Source organism: Narcine bancroftii, chromosome 1, assembly GCF_036971445.1.
Source record: "Narcine bancroftii isolate sNarBan1 chromosome 1, sNarBan1.hap1, whole genome shotgun sequence".
NCBI lineage: Eukaryota > Metazoa > Chordata > Chondrichthyes > Torpediniformes > Narcinidae > Narcine > Narcine bancroftii.
This window is the reverse complement of record NC_091469.1, coordinates 280150742-280166408: the sequence shown is the minus strand read 5'-3', so window position 1 is coordinate 280166408 and position 15667 is coordinate 280150742. Positions and strand designations below refer to the sequence as shown.

General features: G+C 40.4%; 1 protein-coding gene across 5 annotated transcripts in view; it reads left to right on the top strand.

The window, feature by feature from the left end:
* Positions 1 to 14207, top strand: part of LOC138751571 (tetraspanin-32-like) — a 73782-nt gene extending 59575 nt beyond the window's left edge. For 4 of the 5 annotated variants that reach the window (XM_069914036.1, XM_069914021.1, XM_069914045.1 and 1 more), the window contains 3 exons: positions 5310 to 5396; positions 7460 to 7543; positions 13891 to 14207. In XM_069914036.1, the coding sequence (XP_069770137.1) occupies positions 5310 to 5396; positions 7460 to 7543; positions 13891 to 13989 (270 nt within the window). In that variant the 3' untranslated portion in view covers positions 13990 to 14207. The remainder of the gene's footprint in view (positions 1 to 5309; positions 5397 to 7459; positions 7544 to 13890) is intronic. The other variant, XM_069914030.1, reaches the window with a different exon arrangement.
* Positions 14208 to 15667: the final 1460 nt, after the last annotated feature.

Sequence of the window (15667 nt, the reverse complement as noted above, 5' to 3'; positions counted from 1 at the left end):
GCATCGTCTGCAAAGAGTAGTTCACGGACAAGTTGCTCTTGTGTCTTGGTGTGAGCTTGCAGGCGCCTCAGATTGAAGAGACTGCCATCCGTGCGGTACCGGATGTAAACAGCGTCTTCATTGTTGAGGTCTTTCATGGCTTGTTTCAGCATCATGCTGAAGAAGATTGAAAAGAGGGTTGGTGCGAGAACGCAGCCTTGCTTCACGCCATTGTTAATGGAGAAGGGTTCAGAGAGCTCATTGCTGTATCTGACCCGACCTTGTTGGTTTTCGTGTATTAGGTAGTTGAGCCATAAATAGCAAGGAGACCCTCTGATCTCTGGTCAATGTTGAGGTGGCAAAGCATTTTCAAGGACCCACAATAAGTGCTGTAATAGGGTCAATCTGCCAATTTCAGTTTAGGATTAGAAAAAGGTATTCAACAATGAAAATATTCTCAGGCATCTATACTTAGCCCTAAAAATTACTTGCAGCTAAAAGAAATCCTGAATATAATTCTTAGGCAAAATGAAAACAGTTTTATTTAAATGATGTGAAAAATTGTTTCCATTAGGGAATGAAGAGCAAGAATGGTAGGGCAGCACAATATAGCATGGAGGGTCATCATTGTTGTGTGAATCAACCTCTATATATGTTTCACTCATTTATTATTTCTTTCCAATTTCAATCTTGGTGTGAATGGAAATTTGACATTTATTTAACTAAATCAGGTACAAGAAATCAGAGTTCCCAAAAAACATGTCCTTCAGTTCCTTCCAAATACACTAAATATAAAACAAACACACATACATACACACCAAGATGGTGAACAATCCAACAGAAATGAACACTGAAAAGACCTTGAACAATGCTCCAGTTGTATGTCAGTGTTCATTATGTACTGTGGAAATTCTAGATGTGCATTTCAACATGATGAAAATGGTGATCTCTCTCGTCAACAACACATATTTAACTCCCTCTCCTGAATTAATTCTTCTAAAACTATTCTAACTTTAGTAGAACTGAATAGAATCAGGAGTTAACCAGCCTGCAAAGACCTTCCCTGATTCTCTACATCCATATATCACTGTATTTTATGAGAAGCTGAGCCTTTGCCAACATCTTCATTTTTCAATGTTCTGAATAAAGACCCAAAGCCAAAATCAAGTAAGGAAAAGACTGGATGCATGACTGAAAGAACAATTCTTAAGTTATTCTGCCTCAGATTTCTTCCAAACTGTAAACTGTTTTGCAGGATCTCTCTGTACATCTCTAAATGCTAGATCATTGTTTTCATAGCTGGAGAGGTCATTCACGTGTGATAGAAATTCAGTTTTATCGCATTGCAAAGTCAAGGGAGCAATAATTTATATCATACCGTAGGATCAAACAGTTTTTTTTAATGGTAAGCATAGTTTTAGTGCTTGGATAGAATTCAACCAGTTGCATTAAATTCTGGCAAAGCTTCAGCATGTCTGTCACAAGGAACCCAGCTTTAATCAGGCAAAACAATGGAGTGTCAGCATTCTTCTATATCTTACTTCCATCAGGGAGTAGATTTGTGAAGGCACTTGGGAACAAACCCAAGGAAACTTTTCCTAACAGTAAATAGCCACAGATGTTTGTGTATCTCATTGATGCCTCGCACTGTGCCAGCTGAAAGTTAAGTGGTGTTCTGTGAGTCTGTACTGCCATTAGAATCTGGTAGGCTACTATTTGTGTTTGCAGTTGTAGAAGTAGAATAGAGCTGCCACATAAACGATTGTCTTGCCAATACTTGCCAAGAATGTTTGGCACTAAGAGGAACAAGAGTTTAGAGCACAAATTCTCCATTCCTTGCTTTAATTTAACTCATTCTCTCATTTAAAAAACAACTTTGCAGAACAGTATATGGCAATAAAACACTGATTTAGATATTCCATCCTGAAGTCAAGAGTAATTAGACACCAAGACAAGCCTTATCACAGCATGGTAAAACCTATGACCACTTGAAAGACAGTTGATGATTCACCCTGTGCAGGGTAAGCCATTAGGAATGCAGACAAGCAACGAGTAGGTGGAGAAGGGGCTTCGAAAATTAACTAATTGTTATCAGTATCCTCCTGGTCCAGTGATCAGGAGATAACTTATGGATGATCAAAAGATCTCCAAGCCACCTACCAGCTAATAGATTAAATATTATGAAGAAGTCATGCAACTTCTTCAGGTTTCCCAGCCTAATGTGACCAAAGTTCCAGCAGGAAGTCTGATAATGGACATACATTGGCTCTTTTTGCACTTCTAGTGGTTACTGCAGTGGGGCAGAAATTGCTCCAAGGTACTTCTGGCAATGAGGAATACATGGAAGTAGGCAGCTGAACCATTTCATTAAGTAAGCTTCATCCGATCAAATTCAAGTACTAAATTTATCTTTAGTATTGTTTGCCTCTGTTGTAAATAGCTATATTAAAATTCCAACTGCTGAAAGACTGGTGTGAGTTTGCAGTTTAATAACAGCAAATGGAAAAAAAGATAACAAAGTATTTTCCATTCTACTGAAATTCTTGTCTGGGATGCTATTCTGGGCATTACTGGTGGCAACTATCAATAAAAGACTGCTGCATCAATTTTCTATGTTTTCCTTTGCTTCTCTCACTTTTGCCTTATCTTTCTTTGTTAACATTTTGATATAAACCCCATAAACCTATTAGAGAATGGCTCCTTATTGCCAAAACTATGCAGCATGCATAGGACTGTTTATCTCCAACTTTTTGGCACAACTGTAGAAGACACCCTGCCTCGCAGTTGCAACAAATAGTTTTTGTTGGACTATAAAGGTAATGTTCTGCACAAAAGAATGGGTATAGGAATGCAGATCATTATATTTACATTCCACTTACACTGAGGAATTTTGCAAAGGTTTAGCAGCCCTGGCAACAATGAATCTCACTGCCACCCACTGACTTCCATGACTTTAACCAAGAGGACAAAAGTAAGTATGCAGAGATGGGAGAAGAGTCAAACATCAAACCATGCTGAACTCACCATTTCTGGTCCAATTCCAGGCTACCACTAAATGGAAAAAGACACCTGTCCAACCAAATACTGAACAGTGGGTGGTTGGTTTCCAGCAAGAAATAATGGTTTGTTTGCCAGTCACAAAATAGTTCATGGAAATATCTCAATAATGTTCACTCCAATTGTTTCCAAAACTCTTTAAAATAGCTAAACATTCTGACCGTTAGATCTTCATTACATCATCTTCAATTGGCACCATATCTACAAGACTTCTCACTCAGGCCATCAATTAAAGCAATAGTCATTGGATCTCAATTTAAATTCCTTACCAGGTGTCCTCATTTCCTCCTCAGAAGAAGAGTGAATATGGAATATAGAAATCTATATCTCTTTGCTTGTTCTCACTTCCCACCACCCAACCAATTCCCATTGAGTCAGGAGAGTTTGAATCTCTTCTTTTGTAGTCAACGAGTAATGTGGGCATGATGGACAGTTACACAGGGAGGGAATAATGAAGGGTTCCTCCCTATCAAGAATTAATTTACTTTATAATCTATCTCTGTTCAGGCACCAGATGAATTTTAATTGAATGCAAGGGAAAACCTACCCCTACGCTGTAGGTTTACTGAAGCAGATGGTCTAGTGATGTGACAAAAATAGGTGTTCTCGATTGTGGACTAGAAATGTCAGGGTTTGTAAATATAGTTCCACAACCATAGACAGGTCCATGACATAGTACCTCAGGTGTAACAGCTACCATTTCTCTAAGTCATGGACTGCATGAGCAAGTACTTGTAGGACCCGCCATTAGCAGCACTTTGTCCCAAATTCTTTGCAATAGAAAACCATCAATATTGCAGAAAATTGCAGTAAACTAATTATATTAAGATGCAAAAGTAGCATCATCAGTAGCAGCAAAATATCATGGTTTGGACCTGATGCTATTCCCTATAGCTTTAAGTTTTCAGGATTCAAATTCAGAATGCCAGTCATTTTTATGAGCTATTTTCTAGAAGAACACTGATGAATTAACCATATTCCACTCCTCTTGCATGACAGTCTGCTTCACTTGGAGGTTTTGTCCACTGTGAACTGTGGTGCAGGTACCCAGGTCAAGTGCAGAATCTTGAATCATGAATGACCCAAGAGGACAGCAGAACCTTGCAATTTTGCTCTTTGTATAGCTCAAATAAAAATGCACTGGTTTCCTTGAGCCAGGGCATATACACTGAGAAACGATATATTCACTCTTATAGCTGCACATTTAGCTGCCTCAATGAGATATTCAAGTAGGAATATTCGTGTTACTGTCAATGACCGCAAGGAATAACCATCCAGAATTACATTACATGACCCCAGAGACAGGTAGGGTGTGTGTGTGTGTGTGTGTGTGTGTGTGTGTGTGTGTTGTAAGGTAAAACATCATGAGATGGGAATGTGTAGGGAGTTACCCTGTACAGGGCAGTAACAAGAAGGGGAGGTGTCCTTGTACTCCTGTTAGGTAAAACATCATGAGATGGGACCGGAGAAGGAGTCACCCAGTACTAAGGAGTAACAGAATGCATCCTTGTACTTACAAGATAAGAGAGACATTGATGGATTGAGAGGCAGGAAGCTAGCAGGGAAAGGATAGCAACAGTTTTAGTCATTGGACAAGTAATGATATGATGATGTTCTAAGCATGTATCCAAGGGTATAAAAAATCACCATTTTGCTGATAACGGCAGAATGCATTCTCCGACTAACTTTGTTGGTCGCAAGTGTTACAATCCGGTAATAAAGAACAAAGAACCCTGATTTCGACTCAGCCTGGTGTTTGTCTCACTCATTCATGAACAAAGCAGACCTAACAGTGTGTGTGTGTGTGTGTTGTGGGGACATCAAGGGACAAAATGACTATTCAGGCTCTCTATGACCATATTACATTCATGTCACACATGAAACAAAAATGACGGCTGAGATTTTGCATCTGCCAACTACCTGACCGTCAAGGCTGGGGACGGAGGAAGCAGGAAAGTAGTTTTAGGGCGAGGGTAGAAGTGGAGTGAATGGCAGTGGAATTCTAATCATTCCATTCTTAACCACTAATAAGAATTTCTATTGTGATCAAATTAATTTTAATTTGGAAAGTACATTTTTGAACTTGACAGTAATCTGGTTTTGTTTATGTCTAATATTTTATACAATTGCTAGGGGCACCCAGTGCAATTGGAACTAAGTAAACCTGTTCTATTAAAAACACAATGCTGGAGAAATTCAGCAGGTTAAGATAAAGGTACATAAACAACATTTCGGGTTGAGCCCTTCATCAAACCTTTTCTATTGTCTTATAGTTTTCCTGCTGTGGAAAAAACTCAACATTCAGCTACTACAGACAAGTTGAGAATGAAACATGCTTTCCAGATCATGAACCTCATAAGGTATGCAAAATATTAGAACTAATTACAGCATTAAAACTCTAGTCTTGGGTTAGAGACAATGGGAAGAGTCATGATTAGGATAATAGAGACCAATAAAGACCTTGTCCAGCATTATGGGCTACAGACTATATCTACGCATGGCCACTACAAGACATTAACACCCAATTAACCTACAACTCCCAGTATGTTTTGAACAATGGGAGGAAATCACTAGAGCCCCCAGAGAAAACCCATGCAGACTTTGGGAGAATGTACAAACTCCTTAAAGATAGTGCAGGATTTGAACCCCGGTCCCGATCTCTGGCACTGTAAAGGCATTGAGCTATACTTGGAGACTAAATTTGAAAGTCTGCAAATGATGTGACTGTAGTCAAAACACAGAAATGCTGGAGGAACTCAGCAGGTCTTGGTATCTCCATAGGAGGTAAAGCTATATATATATATATATCCAATGTTTCAGGCCCGAGTCCTTCTACGAGGTATATGTAAAAAGCAGCCAGGCACCTGAATTAAAAGGCTGAGGAGAAAGAAAGAAAGAACATGGGGAGGAGAACAGACCAACAGACAAAAGGTGACATTTGGTCATGGATAGGACAGGAGAGGAAAGGTGAGAATTCCACACAAGATTACAAGAAAATAAGTGCAGCAGAAGACTAATTGGCCTCTCAAACCTACCTCACCATTCAATACAATCACAGCTGATCTACACTGAGGATATGATGAGCACAGCGAATAGAGGGGAACAGATGAATGTTCCACACTTGGATTTCCAGAAGGTACCTCATGAAAGATTTATGCAAAGGATAAGAGAGCATGGACTTTGAGATAATGTATGATCATGGATAAAGAACTGGTTATCCAATAGAAGGCAGTGTTGCGATGGAAGCTTTGATGAGTGGAGAGCCGCAGGGACTGCTGGACCTGCAACTGTTCACAGTATACATTTACCAGTCCTCCATTGTCCTCATTCTCTGATCTTTCAAATTTTATCTACCTCCATTTAAGTACTTATTATGATCAGCTGCAGGGCAAAAAAACAGTCCCAGGCAACTCAATCTCTCCTACAAGGCTAACACACTCATCTCTGGAATCAACCTGGTAAAACTCCACTGTATCTCCTCAAAAGCTAGGATGTCTTTTCACAAGTAAGGAGACCAGAACTGCATTGAGTGCTCCAAATGAGGCATCCCCAGTGCCCCGTACGGTTGCAGCAGAACCTTCCTGCTCTTAAATTCAACCCCTCCAGCAATGAAGGCCAACATTCCATTTGCTTTCTTGAATCCCTGCAAACTAGCCTTTCGTGATTCAGACACAAGCATTCCCCAAATTCCTCTGCACAACAGCATGCGGCAAACTTTTACCATTTAAATAATAAACAGACTTATTTTTCTTTCCAAAGAGAATGGCCCCTCATGTACCAATATTATATTGCATATGCCTGACCTTTCCCCAGACATGTAAACTATTTATATCTCCTGGCAGACTCCCGCATCCTCTGCACAATTTGCATTTCCACTTAATTTAGTGTCATTATCAAACCTGGATACACAATACTCTTCTAAATCGTAAATGTATACCGTGAACAGTTGCAGGTCCAGCAGTCCCTGCGGCTCTCCACTCATCAAAGCTTTCATCGCAACTCTGCCTTCTATTGGATAACCAGTTCTTTATCCATGATCATACATTATCTCAAAGTCCATGCACTCTTATCCTTTGCATAAATCTTTCATGAGGTACCTTCTGGAAATCCAAGTGTGCAACATTCACCTGTTCCCCTCTATTTGCTGTGCTCATCATATCCTCAAAGTACTCCAGTAAATTTGTCAAACATGAAGTGCCTGTCCTGAATCCATGCTGCGTCTGTCTGATGGAACAATTTCAATCCAGATGTCTTGCTATTTCTTCCTTAATGATAGCTCAAGCATTTTCCAACTACAGATGTTAAGTTAATGACACTATAGTTATCAACCTTCGGCCTCCATCCTTTCTAAACAGTGGTGTGACATTTGCTGTTTTCCAATCTCTCCCGTAGCTTCTTAATAAGCATGTGCTTTATCCATTAGGATTGCCTCCAAGCAATACAGACTCAGATCGCTGACACTATTGCTATCATTGGAGTGCTGACTATTTTGCTGGGAATTGTTACGGTAAAACTTTAATTCAATGTTTACAATGCAACATGTGAGCTTTTTTCTGCTGTTGAACTTGAAGATGCAATGCATTTTATTTTGCACATATTTATTGATGGTGCTTTACACTCTGAAGTGTACATGCTACGTAGCCTATCCGGGTGCTGAGGTGAGATTATACTTGAGAGATGAGAGCAATGGTGGTGATTATCAGGATGGAGGTAACACAGTGTTACAGGAAGTCATGCTGCTGACTCACAGCTCCAGTGACCCAGGTTCAATCTCCAGTGCTGTGTCTGTCTACCCTTTGCACATTCTCCCTATGACTGCAAGAGTTTAAACTGGAAGCTCCAGCTTTCTTCCACATTCCAAAGATGTGCAGCTTGATTGCTTATAGGAGAATTGGGGAGTTGTTGGGTATCTGAGAGGGAATAGATTACAGAGAGGTAAGCAAATGGAATTGATCAAATCTAAGTGAAACACAAAAGTCTGCAGATGCTGTGATTATAGTAAAACACAGACAACTGCTGGAGGTAAAGATATATTACCAACATTTTGGGCCTGAGACCTTTTTCAAGGTATAAGTTAAAAAGCAGACAGACACCTGAAATAAAAGAAAATAAAGAGCAGGGGGCGCAGCACAGACCAACAGACAAAGGATGATAAGTGGACATGGATAAGGCGGAAAGAGAGATAAGGTGAGGATTGATCAGGGAGGGTGTGAATGCAGAGCTGGAGGAAAGGAGACAGAGGGAAAAGGAAAGAGAGAGACAGAGAGGGGAAAAGAGAAATAGGAATGGATGGGGACAAGGGGACTATTGGAAGCCAGAAAAGTCAATGTTAATGCCCTCAGGTTGGAGGGTACCCAGATGGAATTTGAGGTGTTGTTCCTCCAAATTGCAGATGGTCTCAATCTAACAGTGGACAGACATATTGGCATGGGAATGGGACGGGAAATTGAAATTGGTGGCCACTGGGAGATCCTGCTGTTGTGCTGAGGTGCCCTATGAAGCAATCTGCCAGTCTGTATCTGCACTCTCTCTCTCTAATGTAGAGGAGACGACAATGGGAGCATCAGATGCAGTAGATGATCCCTGCAGATTCACAAGTGAAGTTTGCTTCATTTAGAAAGATTGTTTGGAGCCCTGAATGGTGGTGAGGGAGGAGGTATGGACACAAGTGTAACACTTCCTGCATTCACAGGGGTAGGTGCCAAGGAGTCAATTGGTTGGAAGGGAGGAGTGGACAAGGGAATCTTGGAGGGAGTGATCGCTATGGAAGTCAAGAGTGGGGAATATATGTCCAGTGCTGGGAACACATAGTAGGACATAGTAGGTGGCAGAAATTGTGGAGGATGATATTTTGGATGTTGAGATCAGTGGGGTGGTGGGTGAGGACAAAGGGAATCTATCCTTGTAGACATGGGAGTGGAGGATGCCAGGGAAAATGTGCAAGTAATGGAGAATATGTGGCTGAAGGTCAAGTAGAGGAAATGCCAATTTGTTTTGAAAGAAGGCAGGCATTTTAGATGATCTGGCATGAAAGACCTCATCCTGGAAGCAAATGCAATGAAATCAAAGGAATTTTGTGAGAAAGGAATGGAATCCATACAGGGGACAGGGTGTGAAGAGGTTTAGTTGAGATACCTGTGGGAGTTGGTGGGTTTGTAGGAAACACCTGTCGAGAGTTTGTCTCCTGAGATTGAGAAAGGGCAGAGTGTTACTACAGATGGACCAAGTGGATGCAAGGTTGGGATGGAAGTTGGCAGCTAAATGAATAAAGTCAGCATGCTCATCATAGGTGCATGAGGCAGCACCAAATTAATCATCAATGAAGCAAAGCAAGAGCTGAGGAGCCTAGCCTGTATTGGCTTGCAGCGTTGATTGCTCCATGTAGTCAACAAAAGGCAGACATAGCTGGGGCCCATGCATGTATCCATGCTTACCCCTTTGATCTGTAGAAATTAGGATGATTTAAAGAATATGTTTTTGAGGGTGAGGACAGGATCTGCCAGCTGGAGGAGGGTGGTGGTAGAGAGAGACTGGTTGGATCTGTTGTCAAGGAAGAAACAAAGGGCTTTGAGGCCTTTGGTATGGGATATGGAGGTGGAGTGTGATTGATGTCCATGGTGAAGATGAAGTGGTCCAGAAAGAATTGGAAGTTGTTGAAGTGATGGAGGGCATGTGAAGTATCGCAGATGTAGGTGGGAAGGGACTGGACCAGGAGGACAAAATGGTCAAAGTAAGCAGATACCAGTTTGGTAGGGCAGGAACATGGAAATGATGGGTCTATTGTGGCAACTGGGTTTGTGGTTATTCCATAGGAGGTAGAACTGGCAGTATGGGATGGGAAGATGACCAGAAGTGATGAATTCAGAGATGGTGCATGAGGCAGAGGTTTGATGAGTTTTGGTTGAGTTCTGTTGAAGGGGTTAGTCGGAGGAGGTGTCTGAGAGTTGTCATCTGGTTTTGGCCAGATAGAGGTCAGCACCACCCTTGTCTGTGGGTTTGATGGTGAGGTTGGGATTAGTGCAGAGAGAGTATTGGGCAAGGCGTTCCAAGGGGTTGAGATTAAAATGAGTGAGGGGAGTGGTGAAATCAAGATGGTCAATATCTTGGCGGTAGTGGGAAATATAAAAGTCCAGAGCAGGCAGAAGGTTGGGATGAGGTGTCCAGGAGGAAGAAGATTTAAGGTGGGAGAAGGGGTCTGCATTGGGAACAGAGAATTATGGTTGTAGAACTAGGCACAGAGACAGAGCTGATAGAAGAAGAATTCATGGCATGTGTGGAACCCTCCTGAAGTGTGGGTGAATGGTGCCTCAACTGAGGACAGAGCATTCTCTCACTGAGAAAGGAAAGTTGGAGGGGGTGATAAAAACCTGGTAGTGGTTGGAGTGGGGTGGAGGGTCAATGGGGTGGAGGGTGTCATAGGGAGGAGGGTGGGGTGGATCAGGAGGTGGAGGGTAGGAAGGATTCAAGGGAGGAATGGGTGAGGTGGTAAATCGGAGGGGGGGGGGAAGGGGAAAGTGAAAGGGACCAGAGTGAGAGCTCACGACAGAGGTTCAATCCTTTAAGCCGCCAGGGCCAGAGTGAGAGTCCACAATGGATAGGTGCCCAGTCTGAGGTGGAGAATAGAATACAGGAACCAGTGTGCTGAACATCCTCCTATTACGTTGTTATAAAACATGTTAGATAAAGCATTGATGAAGGGTTCAAACCCAAAATGTCAGTTATGTATCTTTGTCTTTGCATTTTGTGTTTTTACTACAGAGTCTACAGAATTTTGTGATTTACTTTAGATATGACATTGGTAAATTCCTACATTCTGAAATCCTTAAGACTAAGGTGGATCCACAGCTCAGGACATTCAGTGTCAAAAGATTCTTCAGTGAGGGTGGGGCTACCATCTTTGTGACTGTGGGTGATATTCTCCCATATTATTAGAGAAAAGAGTAGTGCCATAAAAGTGTTTTTTTAATTAATCAAGAAAACTTTATTTTGTTTCTAAATCAGGATAGAAGATCTGATGATTAGATGATTCATAAGATGTCATGTGAGAATTTTTTTTAATCATTATGAATGCAGAAAGGAAAGTTGGATAAGGCGAGAAAAAGAGAAAAATATATATTTTAATACCACTGTTTATTATATTGCTTTTCACAATTTACACATAATATAATCAGGTATTAACTATGTTCATACTCATTTTAATTTGGAATAAGAATTAGCAAAGTTTTCAAGTGACATCAACATTAAAAGGTGGTTCAGCTATGAGAAAGCCTGTAAATGGTTTTCTGAGGACAGAGACAGTCAGTTACAAGTCAGATGAAATTTGACATTGAGAAATTTGAGGTGATACGATTATGGGATGAAGAGCAAGAATAAATATGTGCAGTTTGGAAAAGAACATTGAAATAGCACAACACATTAAGGTTCATAGAAATATCTCGAAATGGGCTGGCTAAATATAGATGTTATAAATATTGACAATATTATACTCGGGAAAGATTCTAAAATCAGCCACTGAATTGACTTGATTATTCCACTGCACCTCTGACTGACCTCACACTTTCTACTGTCTGTAAAGTTGAAGTCATCCAGAACTCTGCTGCCTACCTTCTAACTTCTCCCAAGTTGCTTTGCCGATAATGATGGCTTACACTCAAACTTGGTTATCCAAAGCTTTGAGTTTTAAATTCTCATTTTGAATGCAGGAAAAGAGAACCGTGGTTGACAAAACAGGTGAGGCATCTAGTTAAGAGGAAGAAGGAAGCATACATTAGATTTAGTAAGCAAAAAACAGAATGGCTCGAGAATTATATGGTAGCCAGGAAGAAATTTAAGAAAGGGGGCATGAGAAGGCCTTAGCAGGTAAGATTAAGGAGAACTCCAAGGGTTTCAATGTGTATTTGAAGAACAGAAGGATGATGAGAGTGAAGGAAGGGCCACATAAGGATAAAGTGAGCAGCATGAGCCTGGAGGCAGAGGAGGTTCAGGAGGTCCTAAATGAATGCTTCAGTATTCACCATAGAAAAGGACCTTGGTCAAGATGAGGTCAGAATAGAACAAACTTATGTTCTGGACCATGTTGAGATTAAGAAAGAGAAAGAGCTGGATCTTTTTAATAACATTAGGATTGATAAGTCCCTGTGACTGGACAAGATATACCCCAGGTTGCTATGGGAAAGGAGGGAAGAGATTGATCTTTGCATCCTCCTTGGCCACAGGAGAGGTGCTGGAGGATTGGAGAATGGTAAATGTGATCCCCTTGTTTTAAAAAGGTAAGAAGGTGAATCCTGGGAATTATAGACCAGTGAACCTTACATTAATGGTGGGCAAACTACAGGTACTCCTCTACTTATGATGGGGTTATGTTCCAACAAACCCATCGTAAATTGAAAAAATAGGTTCCGTTCAGTATCTAGTTTTGGTGGTACTGCTGTCGATTGATAACGAGTGTTAAGTTGCATGTGTACTCACCATTAATGTACATAGCTGAAAGCACACTGAAAGAAGTAGGGTCATCAATTTCTCACTCTTCTGCTGATGGTTGAGATTAAACAATGCCACAGTAACTGGAGTCTTTTTAAGTGATATTGATGGAAAGATAAATGTTGGACTGGATTATAAGATTTGTTCTTCTACATTCCTTGGTATAGTATCCTATCTGAAAGTGCAGCAATGCACATTAAGTCTTTTGTTATCACAAGAGAATTAGTAGTATTAATAATAAGACATGAATTTGCAACATTTATTTTAGCAAATTCATGTATTTTTTTTAAACTTCATCTTGGAAAGGAAAAAAATAATTGATTCTTTTTAAAGGTTGTGCATGCTCATTTCAGGTCCTTGCATCACTTCAGGTAATCCTTCAGTGTGTAGAGTGGGAGTCTGCCACCTTACAATGTTGCTCTTGGGCCAATGGGGTCATGCTGCAATGTGGGAACACAGAATGGCCATGTCCCAAGCTGGCATCATTCTAGAACTAAAGGCCTGGCAGATGGGCAGAAACTGTCCATTATCCCTCTTATATAAACATCCGAGGGAAATTTTTTTAATGTATTATTGTATTTTATCAATTTGTATCTTTAAATTTATTTTTAAAATCAGTATGTGCTTTTTTAAATTGTGATTTAATTTTAAGTGTAGGAAAATTGCTGCTATCGCTTTAACACTTGAAAGAATGAATGAATTGCCCTTGGAAATATCAATAAGTATTAGTCTGATTTTGAGGTTCTTAGTAGTTCCCGGATCTTGAAGGATTCCGTTAATGTGATAGTCAGTTATTTGATTTGTTATGTCGCAGACCAGCAGCAATAGAAATTCACCAAGAGTCCAGACTTTTAAACTGATGTACAGAAGTAATCACGAAGAAGATGTGAGAGACTGAGCCAAAATTCACTAATCATTGTCAAGTTGCTTCCAGAGAAATATCCTTTCATATGAATAGTTTTCACAACTCCCTGTTTTCTTACTTGGGGGAAACAAAACATGTTCAGAGAGCGGGAGGTTTGAACTAGTGGAATTGTTCCATTGAACCGGTGTGGACTCGAAAGGCCGACATGGCCTGTTTCCGCTCCGTGAATGGTTATATGATTATATATGATTATAACAGCTTGTCAAAGCCACCGGGGCATTGACACTTGTTGAATGCACTGTGTCTTTGACATTTGTTGAAGGCACTGTAACATCAACACTGTTTAAAGGCTGGGTCATCGACACTTATTTTGATGGTTTAACAAGCATAGTCTTCTTCAGGATGATATTGCTGTTCCTGTTAAGGTTTGCAAGTTGAGAAAAAGGAAGTAGGATGGGAGCTTATTTTTTAAAGTGGTCTTTAACATTTAGTTTCTGTTGTCACTCTAGGTCTATGGAATAATCCTCGCAGCCTTCTTCTGTTTTACTACTTGCATGATCCAGATCTGGAACAAGAAAGGAAAGTATTCACTGGGCAAGAAGCACTGAATCACTGGGTTGAAATCAGAAACTAGAAGCCTACAAATTTAGCTTTCTTAATAACTGTAAAAATTATGAAAGATACTATCTCTCAGATTCTCTTTACTCAAGTGTATCATGTTTTCATTGTAACGGGTATTTTGCTTCATGCCATTGAGATACAATACAAAAGGTCTTTTTCAAACAAAGGAATGGCTTCAAAAAATAAATTTATTAAACTCCTAAAATGACTACAAAATTCCTGTCCACAAGCCTAGCAACATTACACATCAATATATCTTTAATTTAAAAGGCATTTTCTTCAGTAATTTCTGTGGTCAGGTACAGCCTGAATGTGTGATTTCCTGAATAGCTGATACTTCTTGAAAGGTATTCTGAGATTCATCAGGTTGTTATCTAAACAAAGCATTTCCACTTTCACTTTTGATGTTAACTCAAGCCCTCAGATTGTCTTGCTTCATTTTCACTGTCCTCCACAGGAGTGTCAGTTTGGTCTTAATCATATACAGTACTCCCCATCCCCAATTCATTTAGCCTATATGTGCACAACTGAGTGTCTCTGCAGGAAGGGCAACTGCTTCACTGCTCCAGTGTCCTGAATCCAATCCTGATATTGTATGTGATCTGTGTCTGGAGTTTGCACATTCTCCCTCAGCCTGCATTTGTTTTGCTCAGATGCTTCAGTCTCTTCCCACATGCCAAAAGTTGGGATGTTGGTTGGTTAATTGGCTGCCATAAATTGTCCCTCATGCCAATGAGGATCAGAAAAATCAGAGGGTAATTCATGGGCATGAGAGAGAATAGAACACAAAGAAATGAATGGGGGAATGGGACTGTTGGGAATGTTCTGAGTGCTGACATTGATTCAAAGGGTTGAATGGCCTCCTTCTACATCGTAACAAAATACAAATAATATGCTGTCTTTGATGACACCGAAATCACCCCAAGCGGTCATGTTTCTCTGCTTCTAATTGATTGGAGTTTTTATTTCAGACCATTCCCTCCCCTAAAGTAATCTACAAATTGACAGTCCTCCTGACCTCAGTGTTAAATCCTTCCAATTCCAAAATTAAAATGTTTCACTGTTTGGTACCCACTGGGTGACTCACACACACAGGCAGCGAGATGACATGATTGACAGATGAATAGCCCCAATGTTTAATAAACAATACAACTTCTATGCAATGCTGCCTCAACCATTGAAAGGATGAATTATGCAATATTTTCAGTGCTTTCAGATGGTCTTTGCTGCAGTGAGAGTCTGTTTGTTACATTTAAATACTTGGTACTAATGTCTTCTATCTTGATGGTGACGGCTCAGTGGGTGAGTGATCCAGCTGGATTGGTACTGAGCCACACAGGCCCAAAAGCTCCTCGAATTAATTGCTGCTGCTCTGTTAGCTGATTAGAGCTGGGAATGGGAGCAGCAACTGCAGTGGTTCTGTTGACCACAATTCCTTGGGTTTGAGTAGCTAAAATCAGGTAAGGTTCCTAAATCTAATTGTCATCCACAATGACACCTGCATAAAAATACAAGTTTGCGAAGCCTTCACATTGCCTGTGGGAATTCCTATTATTTCTGAAAGAGAGTTCTCATGTCCAAAGGGTCCAACTTAACAAATACTCCAAAGCAAATGTGGATAATAATTGGCTCCCATGGTTCTTTTAAGCATTTAAAATATAATAC